Source organism: Excalfactoria chinensis, chromosome 1 (assembly GCF_039878825.1).
Source record: "Excalfactoria chinensis isolate bCotChi1 chromosome 1, bCotChi1.hap2, whole genome shotgun sequence".
Classification (NCBI taxonomy): Eukaryota; Metazoa; Chordata; class Aves; order Galliformes; family Phasianidae; genus Excalfactoria; species Excalfactoria chinensis.
This window is the reverse complement of record NC_092825.1, coordinates 42789855-42810156: the sequence shown is the minus strand read 5'-3', so window position 1 is coordinate 42810156 and position 20302 is coordinate 42789855. Positions and strand designations below refer to the sequence as shown.

The 20302-nt window shown below is 44.6% G+C and overlaps 2 protein-coding genes across 4 annotated transcripts in view; one reads left to right on the top strand and one right to left on the bottom strand.

Moving 5' to 3' along the window:
• The window catches only part of TMCC3 (transmembrane and coiled-coil domain family 3), a 122176-nt gene that overhangs the window by 24919 nt on the left and 76955 nt on the right, over nucleotides 1-20302 (top strand). The window lies entirely within an intron of this gene.
• SNAPC3 (small nuclear RNA activating complex polypeptide 3) lies at nucleotides 16265-17652 on the bottom strand. The gene has a single exon (XM_072349485.1). It carries the CDS (start codon nucleotides 17618-17620, stop codon nucleotides 16490-16492), a length of 1131 nt encoding a protein of 376 aa, XP_072205586.1. The 5' UTR covers nucleotides 17621-17652; the 3' UTR covers nucleotides 16265-16489.

The following is a 20302-nucleotide window of genomic DNA, read 5'->3' as shown; positions in this document are numbered from 1 at the left end:
CTCCTACTATTCTAATTCTGGCTTGGTGCTTCCAGTGAATAGACTCCAATAAATGTTACATTTTGTTCTCATTTTCCTTATACAGTCTTCGGTTTCAATTTACATAAATCATATGCTGTGGGCTGTTTTTCTACTTCCTCTGCTTGTCGTTCTGTGTACTTTCCTGTACGCGGTAATGCTCTGAAAAGATTCACAGTCTTTCTGAGGCATACTGAACTAGGAGACTTATTCCCCAGATTTCTATTCCCGCTGTTAATTGCCTTACTTGATAAATAAGTTCAGCAAGCTGAAGCCAGAATTTGATTACATTTTACGTTACAGATGATGAAGATAGTCAAGTGAACCAGCAGACGTGCAGGTCCTTTTTATCCCATGCTTTATGGTATGTGTCTGCCACAGGTTATCTGTCTTTGCCCAACAAATCAAAATATGGTAAAAGCTTGTTCACACCACTTCCGAGTGCTCTTATCTCACAACATGTGCAGTGCTTGCTTGGCTGTGAGCCTGTTGTTAGAGAATCGCTTGACTGACAGTACAGGTGGATAAACTGATTTGAAAGTTGGTTCTATTGCATTTTTTTCCCACTTTCCTGCTGCTTTTTATTGTTTAACAACTGTACCTTCCTAGTGTGTCTACTAATCCTTAGCAATGCAAGTGTATTAAATCAACAGATTTAGTAACAGACAATAGAAGTATGAGTTTTAATTTGAATTCCAGTTCCTTTAAGTGTAGTGCCACAAAATAACATCATCAACCAATCAACAACCAATAGATGCTGTATGTGCTTGTTACCTCCAAAGCCTGACTTCTGTAGGCTGGTTTGTTTTCTGTCTGAATCTGTTGATTCCTTCCCTGTTAGAGCCCATAAGAACAAGGTGCAGACTGAACATTCTCTCATAAGCCTTCATTCACTTCACATCCTAATTGTGCAGTTGTAACACAGAGTGGTAAAACACTAGCTATAGTTTTGCTGGCTCCTCAAAAAACAGAACATGATCATCTTGTGCTTTAAAAGTAGGCATAATTAAATCATTGGTAACCGAGAAAACAAATTAAAAGTTCTTTCACTAAAATAATTAATTTGCAGTGTTAATTTGCAAAAACCTGGGGGATGATGGGGATTGGTCTTGTGAAGGGTGTTTAATTTGATGCTTCTGGTGCATGCAGCACTCTAATCCTAATGACTTTCAAATGATGGAAGAAATGAGTTGTGTTCATCTGCCGTCATCTGAGAATCTTGCTTGCATAAATCAAACGCTGCAATCAGTTGAGAGTACTGATGGAAAATGACAGCACACAATCTCGTTGCAGTGAATCTGTGCGCTCTCTGCAGATTATTGCTGAGTTTCTTTTCATCCCAGCAGATTCTGTACTTTTATCTTTCTGCCTGTAATGTCCCAAACCTTCCTCCCTAACACTTATCACCATGCAGCTCTGATACCAGCCAGCAGCACACTGATGGATGGAGAGAAGAGGACAAAGGAGAGCAGAGGAAAGGGCAAAGGGCCACGTGGCCCCCCATACCTCGGCCCTGTGAGCAGATATTCAGCCTGTAGCCATAAAAGCTTCATATGCTAGTGCAGTAAACTGGAAAACACCATGTTGTTTTTAATATGCATCAGCGTCCACTTTTATTTTTTCTTGGCTTATCTCTCATTTGTCTTTAAAACAGCATGCCAGTAATTAAGCAATTTTGCATAGTAGGTCAGAAGTGCACCGATGGCAACTATGTACTAAATGTTCTGCTTTATGCTGAAGGTTGAAGCCCTCTCCTTTGGTGCCTGTGGCGAACTGCAGGAGGGCCTGTGTTTGTCCTTCAGGCCAGGAGTGTGTCAGCAAGGACTGGAAGATGGAGATGCCTTTGTAAGCACAACCCTTCCTCAAGGCCAAAGTGGTACTGCTTTCCTTATTGGGCAGCGGTATCTGAAGCAAACAAAAAGGACCAGCAGATATCTTGTATGACACGTATTCATACTGAAATTGCTGTGGCCTCTGGATTACCTTTGCTTATGTAAGGCAGGGAGGGCAGCGAGGCGGGAGCAGCGCACTCTTCACCCAACAAGCACAGATTGAGGGTGGCAGTGGGAACTGGCAGGGACCAGGAGCTTTCTTTGGAGCCTTCCCTCTCTGCTTCTCTGCCCCAGGTCTGGGAGCACAGTCAGCCCCACAGCTCCCAGCAGGCTGCCACCGTCAGGATGAGCTTGCCCACGTCAAAATTGCTTCATGTTTTCCTGAAAGCAGTAAATATAAAACGTTTGCAGAGACAGTGCAGCGTAGCCTTAGCTTCCTGCAGGCATTGTAATATTGAAATGATGTTGGTTTAGCTTCTCTGTTTGAGAGAAACATATATTCTCTAGATATTCCCAAAACTTAACTGCTGTGGAGCTGAGATTCCTGAATCAGCAATTGACGTGAGGAGGGTACAAGTATGAGAGGTTTGGTGTTTCCCAGGCATTTCGTGAGCTGAAAACACAGCGTATCTGCAGCATCTTACAATGGGGAAATGTCAAAGCCAAGTGATGAATCTCTGTTTTTCATTTGCCAGTGCAGGTTCACAAACAAGCACGGATCCCTGTGAAGTCCCTTGCTGCTTCTAGCGCATCTGTTGCCTTTGATTTTCCTATGTTTGATTGATATTAATTGACACTAAAAGAGATACTGTTGTATTTATTTTGGAGCTCATTTGGTGCTAGAATAGCCAGTGAGAGTACTTGGACTCTGGAGGACTGTCACATGCAGGGACTTCTCCAATTAGCAGCAGCTCTCCACTGGCTTGTTTGCTTTGTCTCTGGAAGTATGTCAGCTTCATTCCTCTTCTGCTTTGTCATTTGAATATTTTTTCTCCCTGTCACTTTTCAGTAGAAGCTGTAATGTCACTCAGCTACTGCTGTGCCTCCGTCCTCTCTGTGTCAATCAATTCATCTGGGACAGAGAACAGCTCAATATTATAGCCTCACCTTTGCTCTGGCTCTAAGGTTGCAACAAAGGATGTAAACTAGAAAGGAAATAAGCTGTGCTTTGTCTGGGATGATCTGAGCCCTGGGCCTTCTTCGGCCACCCTGTGGTAGTCTCTCCTGTGTGAGAAGTGTGGTGCCCAGGCCATGTACAATGCTCTCGCTGAAGCATTAACATCTACAGCTGAAACAGAAGATTTCAAAGTAAAGTGTATTTTAGGGTCATCAGTTGGTTGTCTGGTTTTGCAACAGCATGACATGACTGTGACATTATCTATACAGACACATTCTTTCTGGTGAAACAAGTATCCATTATCCATATTGTATTTGTGCAGCTGATAACAAGTGTACTCTTCTTTATTTGTTCATACTGTATAGGATTGTATTGTGGAATCCGTGGAAGTCTGTTCTGATTTCTCAGATCCTTTTAAATCCTAATTCTGCCTTCCCATGTACTCACAGCACCTTCCAGATGCTGTCTGTATTGTGCATAGGAAGTACATATACTCTATTTCCCTATCCATGTTGGAGACCTAAGAGAACATCGCATGAAACTCCATTCCTGTTTAGCAGTGAAACATTGAGAAGTACTTCCTAGCTGGAGGTTTGTATTGTGAAAGAGAATAGAAAAGTTGTATATTAACTGAACATGCAGAGAATCTCCACTTTCTGTTTTATCCAGAAGGGCGTTTATCAAGCCGTAGATAGAAGACTGAAACTCTCTCTGATAAATTTGCATGATCTTTTTCCTAACACTGTACAACCTTCCAGGTGCTTGCAAAAAAGAACTCATTTCCTCTGCTGTCTCTATGTTTCCTCTGAAGCTGAGCGAGGCCAGGAAGCTGCTGATCAGTTGGAATATTCGTTGTTCTCAGAAAGACAGTAAGTTTTGTGCTGACTAGAAATTTCAGAGCACAGCCCACCCAATTCTTAGGTAGAGTTAACGAGCAATCCGTTTCATTTTGATTTTCACAGCAGAAAGCCACAATGATCTGCATTTTTACTGAAGCTGTGCTTTCCATCTATATTTTTGACAGAAGATTCCTGGCAAGCTTACATCCAGTAACCACCATTGAAAACAGTGTCCTTTATTTAGCGAGTTATTATGGCACTGACAGATGTGGCAGTCTACTTTTCAAAACAGTGGGAGTTAGAAAGCAGAGTCCTACCGCTGACGTGAAAGGATTTATATGTCGGTAGCTGTTACTACTGGGACTTCTACATACATCGGCCCAAATTCATCCCACATAGTTTGAAGCTTAAATGCTAACTCCTTTCTCTTTGCATAGAGTATAGAGAACTGTTCTATACCAATTTGAGTCCTACAGTAAAATAAAACAAGTTATCAGGGTGAACTTGGGCTACAGAGAGCAAGTAAATGCATTTTGAAGTCAATGATTTACTGCATGCATCGTTGCAATCACTTAACATTCTGGAAAAAAAATGCAGAGACCTCACTAAGATTAGAAAGGTCTGAGAGAGACTCTATCTGTAATGAGCTTTGGCCAAAAATATAATGGCTGTGGCTATCCAAAATGCTCAGGCTAAGAAGACAGGCTGATCAGCCAACTAATTTAGGTTGTGATCCAAATTGCACTAAAATTAATGGATGGATAGCGACCTCATAAAAGTTGGATTGAGCTATAATTGTTAAAGGAATTCGCAAAGAAAAAAAGCACTTCGGAATATTTTTATGGCTGTACAGAAGTTATATTTAGTTTAAAAGTTTCAGTTCTCTTTCTTAAAATAGCATTTGCCTATGGTGAGCTTGAAATCACTGGGCTGGTTTGCAGCAGAAGTTAACGAAATCTTACTCTGTTCATGTCTCTCCTCAAAATGTTCAGCTTAGGATTCCTTCCATATAATAACACTAGCAAATATGGCCTCCTTCAACTTTTACCTTGGTTATTTTTTTGAACATTAACATCTCACAGAATTTCAGCTCACTAGTCTTAGGAGGAAGGTGAATCACAGAATCAAGCAGGTTGGACGGGACTGATGGATGACTCTGTTCCTTCCTTCAGCGCAAGGTGGATCTGGATAGCGCAGATTGCTCAGGTACTCTGCAGCGGAGTTCTGAATATCTCTAAGAATGGAGATGGCACTGACTTTCTGGACAGCCTGTCCCATGGTTTGGCCTAAACAGAGCTCTGTTGAGCAGATGATATCCAAAACAGAACTCTGAAAGAACGACCTTGCTGTGACCTCAGTGCATGCATGAGTATCCCCGGTTTCTTCTAGCAAGAAGCAGGCATTTGTAGTTGTGAAGAGGCCCAGACAGACAGTCTGTGCAAACACATACTGTGTCCCAGCACTCTTGGCAGCCTCAGTTAGGAGCTGACTAATGCATAGTCACGGTCTGTGGTCTTGTTGGAGTTTTTCAAGCAAGGTGAAAACCCAATCTCAACTTGATTGCTTTATTTACCATTATGCTTTTTTGGGTTTTTTTTGTTTTTGTTTTTCCTGATTATAATTCTTCTCTTTGGCTGCCTCAGAAGTTGCCTTCTAGGGTTGTTCATTTGGATCAGTGAAGAAAACCTGCAGGAGACTGTGATGGATGTGGAGCTCACTGAGCTGGCTGCTGAGTTTTTCTTTACTTTGATCCAGCCACTGTGGTGCTTCCTCTGTGTGTAGTTGACATTGGCTCAGCAGAAGGCCTGTCTACACGCAGGCAGGAGGGAGGACATCACCTCTGATTGCCTTTCAGTGAACATTTGGAAATGAAGTTGGCTGTGATAGTAGTCTCCATCCCTGCTGTCGTGATAGCTTCCATACTTGCTGCTGCTGTGAAAATCAGTTTGAGGGGATCAGAAAGCCCAGAGGAACAGCACATTGTAGTTGCAGAATTATAGATGACTCCTCTTCTGTTCCAACCCAGTCAGGGCTGGCATGGACTTGCCTCTTTCAAGATTTACCTTCCTCATTTCTTGAGGCTTAGTCTCATTTTGCTGAGGTGGGACTGCAGGCAGCTGCCTCCTTTTCCCCCTCCCTGTCTGTAAGGTTGTGGTTTGCACCTGGAGGGACTGAGCCTGCTTTTTCTTCTTACGGCCTCCTTGAGATGCATCAGTAAATCATGCACATCATGTTATGGGAAACATTAGATGCAGTAACTGTATTACAAGATTAAATTTTTTGTTTTGTTTTGTTTTGTTTGTTTTTACTCACTGAGCACAATGAAGATTAAATATAATATTGGTCGAACAGATTCCTTCTATTGTAAGAAGCATGCACTTACGGGGACACTCATTGCACTGTGCTGGTTTCAAAATGACTTCTTTTTGGAATGCCCGTGCTCAGTTCTCACCTTCAAATACCAAGTGTAGTTTCTCAAGATACAGGAGAAAGCTGGGAAAATAAGAATGAAAAGACTCATTATTCAAAAGACAAAAACATTGGAAGTGTATAATCTAAAGTCTCCAGAATGTTTTCTAAACACAGGTCTTGAATCTCAGCCTTTTCTTAAAATACTGCGATCCTACATTGACCAGCCTTGCTCTGTAGCCCCCCACTGTCTAGAGCAGCTGAAACAAACCTTGGTTGGAGCCTCAAAACTCAAATGTTAATACTACTAATTAACTTTTGGCACGGCAAAGGGGCAAGAGTATTAAGACTGATTTTCATTCTGTTTCACTGTTTTGACTGATTCGTTTGTTTGAATGTCATTAAGCTACATACGCCTAGCAAAAATATGAGCACTGCACTGTGAGCAGTGGAAGAAATTTATGGCTGCTTAGCTAGCAGTCCAAATGGTAATTTCTTGCTGGTGTTTAAATTAAATGACAGCACCACTTTGTTCTGTTCTACAGTATCCAAATAAATTGATTATACAAGTGCAATTAAGACAACAAGCTTAATCTCTCATTGAGTAAGTTGGCAGCGCTAATATTAGCCCGCAGTCCTCATAAGGTGCTTAAGAATATTTTACATTGCTTTGCAGTCACTTTATAAAATTAAACTTTATGAAGAAAAATTGTTCAATTGTTCTTAGAATGATAGACCAGATGTCCACAGCATGCAGGTAACAGTCAGGTTTTAATCAAGGCACATCATCAGTAGAAGGTGCTTTGCAAAACATATCTTAATGCTGATGGTGTTTAATCTTAGTTTTACATACCTGATGTAGCTCATGTTCCAACACTGTTTAAAGCAGTGGTGATGCATGATGCAGTGTCCTCAGATCGCAGAGCTCAGCTCTTAATTAAAGTAATGCCTTAGGGAGTTAAAGATCCTATTATGAACGAAAAAGTACAGGAAAAAAAAACTCCAAGTATTTCCTGACAGGAAAAACGTTAGGAGCAATGCATCTCTTCCAGCAGAGACCAAATTATAGGCTCAGCATGTTCTTCCTGCACCAGAACTCAGTTAATGAACTTTTTTTAAAGCCTACAAAGACCTTGGCCTTACAGAACTCCCGCCTTCCTCCCTCAGCTCCAGCTTTTAGCTCTTTTCTCACTTGTTCTTCTACAGCTGCGCTGTAAATACATTTGAAAGTCTTTGGAGCCTAGCTCAAGAAATTAACCATTTCTGTAGGTTTTTACCCTGGAAACTGTATGCAAAACTGGGGATGATCTGGGAAGTTTGTATTCCCAGGTCATCCCGGTGTGGTTTGGTAGGTATGGAGCTCTTCCATCCTCTGTGAGTGAAGACTGCAGCATCTGCAGGGCTTTGTGTAGTCCTCACAGCCAGGTCTGCAGGAGAAATAGCATTTGGTGGCACAGTAGCTTGGCAATGAGCTACAAAGATGATCAGTGACTGAAGGAAGAGGACTGAGCTGATGATTCTGATTTGCTAGAGGAGGGGAGAAATTGCTTTGTCTTAGGAGTGAAAAATAGCCTCTAGTTTTGCCTTCTTTGTGCATTGCTTGTTTTGTTTTGTTTTTCAGTTACATTTGATAAGGAGTTCTGCTGGGAATAGATAGACATGTTGACGTGAACTCTGTACAAGTAAACAAAAATAGGCCCCCGGGATTTAGCATTAGATGGCAGTTATGTGTTAAGTGCTGAAGTGAGAGAGTACTCTGCAATGTTAATACGCTTTGTTGGGGCTGAAGTAGGTAGCAGGATGGTCCATGGCTGGAGAATACATGCTGCACTTAGATCATTATATCACTGTGGAGTAAAAATCTAATTAAGAAGCCTGATAGAAAACAGTGCAGGGAATGTGTTTACAGGAAGTAGAGTTAAAATTACTTCTAAAAAGGGAAATGTAGTTGAGCAGGAACCAGGTTGAAGCGAGCTAAGTCCTGTTGGTGTGTTTTAGCTGTCACTCAGATTTTCCTCAGTGGGGAATACATTTTGGTGCTGGTTTGTGGCCAGAATGCCAAGCAGATTGGATCCCTTGTGAGTCTGCTGGATTTACATCATGCAGAAAGTACCAGGTGTGAGCAACAGAACCATCTCCCTTGGTCAGATCCCTTGTAACTAACGAGTCTGGAATTGTGCAGGATGAGGGAAAGAGCCTCTGCTGTATTCAGACATCTGGTGACAAACAGCAGAGGAAGGGAGCAGGGAGGCAGGCAGCAGCCTCCCCAACACCGTGCTTTCTGTTGCTCCTCTGCACTGGTGTATCTCCCTAAATCTGTGCAGCATCCTAGCTGGTGTTGTACTAGCTGGGTGTGACTGCCTGGATCCTGGAGTTTTCATTTGTTCTCGAGCTGAAAAAAAAGTGGCTTTATGGTTTAAAATGAGGAACTTGGGATCTGAAGTAAAAGTCCATTTATAGCTTTATAAAAGTTGAAGGTTTTTTTGATTTCTAATACAGCATGTGCTTAATGAACTACTCGGTGTAGACTTAAATATAATTCAGGGGAAATGGAAGAATCCCGAGGCTTCCCAGGGCTAGGTTAATGCAGATCAACCCACCTCATGAGTGCAGTAGTCTTGCTGGACTTAGTAACTGCTAATTCAGATCACATCAGTCATTAACTGCTCATCTTTTTAGTCTTTTTTTTTTAGAAGAGACACTCACATTTTTCATCTGTTGTTAATGAGGAGGATTTCTTTGCATAACTGCAGTTTGCATACAGCTGCAAGAAGCAGTTCTGGGTTTTGCTTTTTGTTTTCTCCTGTTCCATTAAATCAGTCATAGAAGAAACCGTGGAGACACCTGTGTGGAAGATCCAAGTAGCCTGCCAGGGCACCCTAAGATCAGACATCTGTTAGACTGGGCTAGAAAGAGCAATGCCATATGGACACAGGCAGAGCTCTTCAGATGTTTTTGTGTCGCACAAAGCTAGTTATGTGGTAAACATGTTGTAGTGCTGACTGCCAGGGATTGACAGCAGCTCCTTGCACTCCAAAGGAGCTGTGGGTGTTTGAAGTCCCAGAACTAACAGCCCGCAGCTGTACTTCCATTATCTCCCCACAAATGTTCTCTCAGTTTCTAGATGGTAAAACTACTTAAAAAAAAGACCTCATTTCATTTATTACTTTTGGTTCTCTGGTAGGAATCTGTCCTGAAGGCAGTGATACTGACGACAGCTGAAACATGCTGCTTCATTCAAATTCAAGTGAGTGCTAGTATTCAGGCATGATATTTTAGACATCTACTAAATCCAGCTTTTAAAGTAAAACTCTTATTAAAGCTTAAAGACTTAAACCATTCCCCAAACTTGTCCTGGCAGACACTAAAACTAACAGGCACTTGAGGTAGTTTAATTTAGCTGCTCCTATGGCAGGAGTTCAGCAGGTTCCATTGGCCTGCCATAGAATCAGTAAGTCTGAAAAGATTTTGGCATATTGCTGCGTCCAAGTGGGCATCATCTGCAACAGGGTGCTTGGGCTTTGGGGTGCAGTTGGAACAGTGTCAGCATTCTGCAAGGTAAAGATGCTCCATCAAGTGCATTGCTTTGATAAATGTATCTTGTCAATGCTGAGTCAGTATGTGAGCCCCTGTGCAGCCAGAGGCACCAGTTCCTCAGAATCTGCCTCTCCAGGTCTGGAGGGAACTGTTTGATCTTACACCTCTGAACCGAGGAAAGGTAGTATTGCATCCTGCCATTGTCCTGCCATTCAGCTGTGCTCTCTCTCTCTTCAGAAGATGCCACAGCTATGGGGAAATGTAAATAATTTCTGCAGCCTTCTGCTAAGCTCCTTTCCAGGAGCTAGTCCAACCTAAATCAAAATGTGATGAGAGTGAAGCTGAAAGGAGAAAGACTTAAATGCCAGCCTGTGCAGTATCCACCTCGTGAACCTTTCCCCTCTCATTTGGGCTCACTGTCCCACCCGAGGAAGCTTAAAATCAGAGCAAATGCAGATGTTGTGAATACAGTTCTGTATTCTGAGTGCAGAGCTCTGTGTCACCTCCTGACTCTGCTCCATTTTTAGCTTCAGGGTAATGTAGCACTCTTATGATTTATTACACCAAACATTCTGGCAGCAGAAAGGATCAAGAGTAGGTGAGTCCATTATAGCTGTTATCTAATTCCTTTTGGATGTTAGAGACTATTTAAATAAAAAGCCACCCTCCCCCTCTTTTTTTACGTGTGCTCTGGAGTTTTCGTTTTGTCTATGCAAAGTATTCAGGTGTGACCTCTGAAGAAGCTTCTCTCCACTCTCCAAAGGGCAGGCTGGACCATCCACCTGCCTACGCTTTCTCTGCAGTTTTTAGTTGATAAAGGACAGCCATACAGCTCAGCTATGGGGCTGGAATGGTTGCAATTGGATGTAGCAGTGGTGATTAAATTCTGGGTGAGCGACTAACTCTGTCTGATGCTCCTGTCAAGGCAGCGTGCATTTTCCCTTTGTGGATGCAGGTTGCTCAGCATGTCCACCTGAGGACACAAGAAAAGGTAGGAGTGCTGTGTGGAGATTGCTCTGAGATGCGGCAGATGCAGGCAGCAGGACTGATCTGGATGGGAATGTAAGATCTAGAATATTCTGGTAAAAAAATAGCATTATAAAAAAAGAAGAAAAGGCAAGCTAGGGGTTGTACTTCAGAGAAGCTTGCTTCTCAGCAGGGAAGCTGGCCAAGGTGGGAGAAAGTGTAGAACTGCCCACAGCTAGCAAGGCCCTACAGGGGGATCTTGATAGACTGAGGCCAATTGGATGAGGTTCTACAAGACCAAGTGCTGAGTCATGTATTTTGGTCACAACCCCATGCAATGCTGCAGGTGTGGGACAGAGCAGCTGGAAATCTGTGGAGCAGAAAAGGATCTGGGGGTGTTGCCTGACAGCTGGCTGAACATGAGCCAGCAGTGTGCCCAGGTAACCAAGAAGGCCAATGGCATCCTGGCTTGTATCAGAAGTAGTGTTGCCAGCATGAATAGGGAGGTGATCTTCTCTCTGTACTCAGCTCTGCTGAGGGCTCACCTTAAGAGCTGTGTTTAGTTTTGGCCCCCTCACTACAAGACATGGAGGTCCTGGAGTGTGTCCAGACAACATAACTGTGAGGGATCTGGAGCACAGGTCTGGTGGAGAACAGCTGAGGGAACTGGGGTTGTTTAGTCTGGAGAAGAGAAGGCTCAGAGAAGACCTTATCACTCTCTACAGTGACCTGAAAGGAGGTTGCAGTGAGGTGGAGTTTGGCCTCTTCTCCAGTGTAACTAGTGATAGGATGAGAGGGAATGGCCTCAGGTTGTGTCAGGGGAAGTTCAGGGTGGATATCAGGAAAAATGTATTCTCAGAAACAGTGGATAGGAACTGGCACAGGCTGCCCAGGGAAGAGATGGAGTCACCATCTCTGGAAGTGTTCAAGAACTGTGTGGATGTTGCACTGAGGGACATGGTCAGTGGGCATGGTGAGGATGGGCTGATGGTTGGACTGGATGATCTTAGTGACCTTTTCCAGCCTTAAAGATTCTGTGTTTCTGTGATTCTCCACAAGCAGCATTCAGCCCGCAGAGGTGGCTGCTACGTGGGATGGGCTGTGTTTGCATCCTGACTGTCAGGTACTTGGCAGTAATGCTACCAGTGATTAATGGTATGACATGAACTGTATGTGATAATACCAACATTTATGGGTTTTGCCGCACTTTTGATGTTCATGAAAGATCAGAAAATAGGTTAATAGTATAACTGTCAGCTGTGTAGCCCTTACAGGAGAATACAGCAGATTGGCTTCACAAACCTTGCAATTTTCCTTTCATTGGGAAAGGTTATACAGGCTGCACCATACAGATGGCATACAGCAAAGCTGCTTTGGTTTCTGCACTGTCAGTGCTACTGGATAAGCATCAGTAATCTGTCTTTATTTCTATAGGGCATGCTTGTTTGCTTGGAGTTTGCTTCAGTGACCTGGATGAGTACAAGTGAAATTTCATGGGTGATAGATACAGCAGTCAGGCAAGATTATGAGGAAGGACTGTCTGATGCTGTGGATAGCAGAAAGAAAACCACGATGGTACTTGCCTGACTGCGAGAAGGAAAGCTGCAAGATCTCAGCACTGCCTTAAGTTATCCAGTACTTTTCTTAGCAGCAGCATACTTAAGAAAGGGGATCCTACCCTCCCAGAAGGGATAATTTTCAGTAGTAATTAGTGCCATAAACATATAGGTAAAAGAAGGCTATTAAGTCAAAGGGGAGAAACTGGCCTGATTTGTGCTTGGATTTTGTAATGGTGTTATTGCAAATATCAGTGTGCAGTTGCTCTTGGCTTCCTCTGACCTAGTGTCGTTCCTATGGGAAGAAGGAGTCTGTAGTGGTTGCATCCATTTCCGTCCAGTTTTGTTTGAAACGCAGCAGCTCCCCTCTCGCTTTGGAGCTAAGCCCATGAAACCATGCATGAATTGTTTTCATTCCTGGGGCTAGAGGTACGCTGTGTTATTCTCCAGCCTGCTACTGCTCCAGGTTGAGATTCACATAGTGGTTTAAGTCAGCAGTAACAACAGATTGCTTCTCCTCCAATTTTTGCACCTTGGAGAATCTGTGTTAAGGAGTGACACAGTTTATGGAAGTCAGAGGTTGAGACACAAAGCATGGAACACTTGCCCAAGAAGCACAGGGTTTCCCTCTTGTTTCTTCTCTAGCACCTCCAGTTTGTGCCAGCAGGGTGAAGGTGCTTGGAGTGGAGGTAGGCTGGTCTTGCTGTGAATCCCTTATGCCAGGAGATTTCTGTAAGTACCAGTGAGCTGAGGTCAGCAGTCAGTCAGGAGGCTCAGGAGAACTCATATCATGCCATGGGGGTTCCTGGGTGGTTTCTGTGCCCGGTGTGGTGCAGCACATCAGAGTAGCACACTGCAGTCTTTGCTGCTCTGAAATGCCTTTGCTTATGTGAACCAGTGAAAACGTGCAGTTCTACGTAAAGAAAGCCAAGAGACTTCTTCAACACTGTGCTTAACTCAAACCATTATTTGATGTGTTAACTTAGGTGCTGTTTTGAGTGAACAAGGGATATGATGTTAACTTGACCTTTGTGTTGCCTTTACTCCTTCAAACAGTTCCCGCATTACAGGATTTGGTGTGGTGTCACCTTATCTCCCGTAAGGCCTTTCACCACTAAAGTATTTTTAGCCTCATAAGAAAGTACTCAGGAATAAAAGGAAAGACTCTCCTAGCAGATAAGAAGAACTTAAGTACGGCTTTCACTTCAGCAGCTTTTCTGACAGCCTTGACTTCAGCTATCTGGAGTGGTTGTCAGGAAGAGCCCCTAGGTGACTGTTGCCCAGCTGGTGTCTGTCCTCCTGAGGCCATCAGTGCAGGTGGCCCTGCACCTCTGTCATGGGCTGTTTTCCACTAGGACTGGAAAAGTGCAGATAAGGAAGATGATTGAAATGATGAATTTTCTACTTGACACCCATGTACGCTTATAGCCCTCTTCTGGAAAAGTAAAAGCATAACATTGAATGGCTCACAAACTGTCACCTGCTCAAGTCTGACCAATTTTCACCAGCCTTGAGCTGTAAAAACCAACCAACCAACCAACCTGTTTTCCTCTTGCTTTCTGGAGGATCTTAGTTGCATTTAGTCAGGATGACTTGGCCAACTAACCCAGGCCCTTACTAAATGAGAGGCAGAAAACTAGAAGTTCGAAGGAGAAGAAATACAGAAGATGGGACAGTGGGTGCTTTTTGGAGATACAGAATTTAGCTGATGCCACTAGTTATAGGGTTTGCATTCCATGTCACTGGAAATATCTGTGTAGTTTTCACTAGTGAGCAGAATGGAAACAATTTATGGTCTGCTGCAATCCTTTCAGACCATTAACAAGGTTTCTTGTCCCCTTTGTGTGACATTGCAGAGTGACTGTATTATTGATGGCACACTTGGATATGCCCCAGATTTTCAGAACAAAAGAGCACAAACTTTCCAGCACCTGGCTTGTAGGAATATGCTGGGATTGATGGCAATGCATCGTGGTTGCAACACACCCACAAAATCTGCTGGCAAAATCCACACTAAGTTTTTCAAAGTTTAGACAAGGAAAAAAGGAAAAACAAACCCCAAACCAGCCAGGCCCCCTCCCTCAAATTTATGGGTTCATTTCAAGTCCAGGTGAACTGAGCCTTTCTGGAGAGCTCAGCAGGCTTTGGATCACAATGGTATCTTCAGAAAACACAGGCTGAGGCTAAATAAAAAAGTAATAGAAACAGTAAATTAAGGGAGAGGTAAAGCCTGTTGGATCATATTCTTCATCATTCTCCATGAATTTCCCAGGGGTATTTATGCCGTTCTTTTCATCTGACTGTAAATCACTTCAGCAGTGAAGTTTCTTCCAGCTGTCAGAGAACATCCCTCAGCATGACAGAGCTGACTTCCTCAATTCTCAGCATCCATTCTCCTTCCCACAGCCAAAACCATTGCCTTCAATCATATCCCAGCTGACGGATCATGCAGCATCTCACCTGGAGAACCTGAGATTGCCTTAGAAGACAACCTGAGGGTTGCTGCCTATCAGCATGTTTGCATCTAAGTGTTATCCTCTCCCCTCTCAGGTTGCCACTCATCAGGGGTTACCTCTGCATTTTAATTTGCTTTTCCAGAGATACCTGCCAAGGCAAAAGCCTGCATACTAACACTGGTGCTTCCCACCTGGGTTGCTCTCTCAGTGAGGGTCTCATACTGGGTCAGTGTGAACTGCTGGAAATGCCATGGAGAGAAGGGATGGCATTCCTTCCTGGCAGGCTGCCTTCCTCTTGACAGCACGAATAAGTGTTGCTGGTATTGGTGCTGATGGGAATACCATTTGTTTGCATTTTTAAGAGACTAAAATTGGGCATAAAGCAGTGGCTCTGCAAATAAGAACACTTGGATTACGTATTCAGCTCAGTGTTTGTGTTGTGCCAGGCACAGTGGGAGCTTGTCCTAGCCTGTAAGCGCTACTGTGCTATAACTAATAAATAATAGCATCTAACAGTAATTGTTTCATTACTTTATGAGTCAGACCTTTTACTGGGGGATTTGCTCGTTGACAAACATATTGTTCAGCTCTGCATTTCCATTAGGGAGGAGGCTTTTCTGCATCTTTGTACTGAGCTGAAGACTGGAATGTTCTAAAAAATATAAGAAATAAGGCAAATAAGACGGTGCTCTTGCTTTGGGCATCTTCCAGTGCTTTGGAGACAAATGCAGTTATGTGGTTGGGGTTTCCAGTGTTGGGGTTTCATAGCCCACATCCCCATGATGGAGCAGCTGGCCTGTCCAGATGGGCATGGGCATTCCTGGGAGAATGCTCCAGAATTGAGGGACACATTGGTTTTAGAGCTGAGCAGAGCCTGGTGCTCATCCGAAAACGATAACTTTACTCCTCATTCTGCCATAGACTGTGGTGATGCTTCAGACACGTTGCTTCTCTCATAGTTTCCAGAGCACCCTGAAAATACCAGTTTCTCTCCACCTTGCCCAGTTTCTTCCCACAAGTGTTTTCTTTTGGAAACAAAGGATGGTTTTGGTTGGAAGGGACATTAAAGATAACCTAATTCCAACCCTTTGCCATAGGCAGGCTAATCACTGCACTGATTTTCTCACCTTGTTCAGAGATAACTGCCAGTTTTCCAGGTAAGATGCCCGAAGATCATCTTTTCATCTTTCTAAATTTAACAGAGCCTTGGATGCTAAGATTTCTCAAGAACAATAAACCCAAACCCACCAAACAACAACCGTCTGCTTTTGTAAGGGGATTCACTGAATCACAGAATCATAGGGGTTGGAAGGGACCTCCAGAGATCATGGAGTCCAACCCCCCTGCCAAAGCAGGTTCCCTACACCACAGGTGTAGGCACAGGTAGACATACAGGCGGGCCTTGAATATCTCCAGACAAGGAGACTCCACAACCCCCCTGGACAATTCTCTTTTCAAAGCATCAAGATTTTTAGTCTAATCTCCAAATTACTGTATTGTAGTTGAAATATATTAGAAAAATGTACTTTATTAAAATACACATCTGAGTATATTTTTTTCCATGCTAGCTTATATCTGCGACTGTGAAAGCACACCAGAAACACTTTAAATGCAAAGGGCTCCTTCCTTCTCAGAGGAGAATAGTAAAGGCCTAACCCCAAACCCTATGGGATGGCCAATGCTCAAGCTGTTTGGTGGTTTTAACAGCTGGAGCAACAATTTCATCAGTGCAGTCCATTGAATCCATTCTGGCTCCGTTTTAGTTGAAAATCCCAGGATCGACATAGGGATATGCAAGAAAGTCTCCCAGCTTATTGCCTTCTGCATCATAATGGAGCATTCGGAAACAAACATCACAGAAGAAACAAGGATCCTCTGGTGCCAGGCTGTCCTTGTTAGTCACCCACCTGGCTGTATACATTTTGCACACAAAACATTTTCTGGTACATAACCAGTGTTTTTTGATTAACAGTGGATAGAGGTTCCTGTCCAGGCAGTCCTCGTGATGAATAAGTCGTATGTCTGTGACGATAATGATGTGCTCACAGTCCCCTTGGTGGCAGAAGAGGTACGGATAGCCAATTCTGAGGGACAAGTCATTGAATGTGTAGTCCTCCATTTTGACAGACTGAAGATTTCCATAGCCTCTGTCACGAGATTCTGACCACTCAATAATGGTTCTGCTCAGATCTCTGCACTCTGGGTACCTGCTATCGTTATAAAAGATGCCTTCGAAGTAAAAGAAGGCAGACTTGTAGATGTCCTTGCTGATGTGCTCCGGTGCTCGGTCTGGCTCACTGCTGAACTCCCCGCCGATCTGCAGGTCGCTGACGCAGGACAAGGAGTCTCTGAGTTCAGTGAGCCTCTGGCTGCCCAGCACCAGGACTGTCTGGTAGGGTTTGTGCTCCTTGTGCTTCTGGAAGATGACGGGATAGAAGACGTTCAGAGTTAGAAGCAGCTCTCCCTCCTCCACCAGGTCTGCCGCGTCCTCCGGCCTCTTCCCAATGGCGTGCGACTCCATCTCGTAAGTGAGCGTTTCCTGTCTGCAAGCCCGATCCACAACGATCCTTTCTTCTCGCTTCCGCAGCGCCTTCTTCCTAAACCGAAGAGTTTCCAGCCCGCTGTCTTCAGGAATCGCTTCTGGGTCCCTCTCTCTATCAGCAGATACTAACGTATCAACATTGCACAGGGCCCGCAGCTCGGCCGCCGTCTCTGCCGTGCAGCCCAGCTCCTCCGCCACGGCGCCGGCCGCCTCTTCCTCCTCCTCCTCCTCCGCCAGCGAGAGGTCTCGGGGCTGCAGGCACTGCCGCCAGCCGCTGCCCAGCGAGCCCACGCGGAAGACGCGGGTGTGCGGCTCCCCCGCCTCGTACTCGATCCCCTCCGCCGCCATCGGGCCTGCAGGCCGCCGCGCGGCTGCCAGCGGTCGCGGTGGAAACGCGTCACGGCCGGCCCGCCCCGCCTCGGCCGCGCCCGGGCACCCGCGGGAGGGTGCGGGGAGGGGGAGGAGGGCGGACGGGTGGCGTGGGGACGGTCGTGCTGCCTGACAGTATTGCTGCCTGGAGCGGCTTGTACGACTCCTGCTCTGTGGGGACATCTCACAGTGCCGCTTTTCTCAGCGTGTTTTCCAGGGCAGATTTCGTCTCTCGTGCCAGTCACGGATTGGCGTCGCTCCGCTTGTACTAATTGCAGTGAATGAATGCTGTTGCCGCAGCCTGATTCTCTCCCTGAAAGACGGATAGCACGGCATTTTTTTCACCTGCCGCTTCCCACTGCCCGTCTGGCTCTGCGTCTTTCCCCTGCGGTGATTTCTGCGGGCAAGGCAAGGCCACAGCCTCAGCCCTTAGTGCCTACATGCTCACGAATGGCTTCTGGCGTACAAGAGATGAAACACGGCATTTATTTCCTGCCTGTGTTTGCAGCAACAGTGCTGTGACATTCGTGACACCATGACAGCGCTCAGATTTCAGCCTGCTAGCATGTAGGAAGGTTACCTGCACTACTAGGACACAAAACTAGAGGCTTGTTTTCTCTACACTCATCCCCACCTGACAGCTGGGCCCCAGCCCCTTTCCACTGGAGGACCTTTTGGCTTACACCATCCAGTAAATGCAGGTCGACAGTGTCCCATCCCAGGCCGGCTCTCTGGCACTTTAGAGAAGATCTGTTTTGCAAGCCATCAGGGGCCAAGCACTCCCCTTTGCATGATGTTTCAGATTTGATTTGCTCATTTCCTTACCTGAGGGTATGACTCACGCTGTGTGGGTTGGTGGGGATGAGGTGAATGAGCTGGGGTTGGGTGTTCGCAGCAGGCCCTGTGTCATCACAGGTCCCTGGGTGTCCTCTGCCACAGCCACCTTGGCCAGGGTAGAGCAGAGTTCTGGCCTAGTGAGTGTCTTTCTAGTGGTCAGATGTGTGACTTCTCAAACCATGCTGAATAAAGCCCAGCACATTCAGAGGGAAACCAAAGACATTTGGTAGGACCCAACAGATTATGAATTTCCTTGGGCCAAAATCGGTTTTACTGTTTGCTGCAAAAGTGTCCCCCGAGCCCCAGCTGAGCCAGAACTCCCCAAATGAACTGAAATGCCAGTTTTAAAAGGGTTAACTTTGAACGGTGTTTTAATGTTTTGGGATGTCAGCCAGACGTCATTCTTGGAGAGAGGGTTCAGGTCAGACTGATAGAAGTGTCACTTTCTTTTGACCTCTTCTTTTGCTTTCTTAACTCTGTAGCGTAAGCTAACTCAAATTTGGACATATAGAGAAGGTAAGGAGTTCCTGTAATAGTCAAAACTGAACATTCCTAATGGCTTTTATCTCAAATTGAGATTTGCCGTAAATCAAGCATTTGGGGAACAGTTTATTTCAAGAAATCTGCCCACAAAAAAGAACTTTTAAAAATGCTATTTAATAGGAAACCTATTCAGGGAGCAAGAAACCAAATGTTCTGGAAAGCTTCACCTAAGGTTGTAGTTCATTTCTCAGCTAGAAACAGGAGGACTCTGGTCCCCTGATGCCCAGCTCAGCCTCTGGTAGTGCAGCAGCCCTTGCTGGGCAGGCAGAAGGGAGCTCCGCTCCCTCTGGAATGAATGTTCCCAGAAAACATTCTGTGCCACAAATATTGATGTAGCAGTTTCTTTTTATTGGTGTCGATTGAATGCACACGCTGTGCTCCTCACTGTCCAAGGAACAGATTTCACATCTGTCTCAGCAAGTAAGTAACTTCTTACCAGAAGTACCACGGCAAATTCATGCAAATGAAGTTATGCAGCTGCAAGAGTGTTTGCAGGGCCTTGCTTAAAAAGAAAATGGTTCTGGCCCCATATGCAGGCTGAAAATATCTGAAGTTGTAGACAAAAAGGTCCTGAATTGAAATGGCAACTTCTGGTTTTGTCTTCAGTAGGTACCTCTGTGCTTGGTGATGGGACAGAACTTTCCACAAGCAGGATTCAAATGTGCTGTTAGAAACCCTTGTAGTGGAAAAATGGCTATTAACTGTGACACAGAACATACCATTTTTTCATATTCAAATTTTAGTGGGTACTGAGAGGGAAATAAAAGCAGCATTTATTCAGTATTTATCTACTTCTTCATGTTAGGACCAGCTCTTATTTTAAGCTGTTTGTCATTTTACTTTACGGGGTGCCACTATAATTAGAATCTGAAGAAGTGGTGTTTGGGGGCAAATAGCAGAACTGCTAATGTAACGTGTTAAGAAAAAATGCTGGCTTAGCTGTTGTTCCCAGACCAGGAGACTGACCAAAACACCAACAAAACCCAGCAGTCTTGCTTCTTTCATCTTATGATTTCTGGGCCTTCAGATGTGCTGAGATCACATTTTCCTTTTCCTTTAGAAGAGCTAAAAACTTTGAAGTGCTGTATTGGGGTTTTTTTTGTGCTGACAGCTGATATGGGAACATGGACCCAGGAACTGGGTTCTTCAGCACTAGTGTGGGATTCGTGCCAGTAACTTTGCAGTCCTTTATGTGTTTGAATAGAGATCACGATGCTGGGTGTCTGAGTTGTTCTGAATACTTTGTCTAGAAGTTGAGAGAAAGAACGTCAATCATTTATT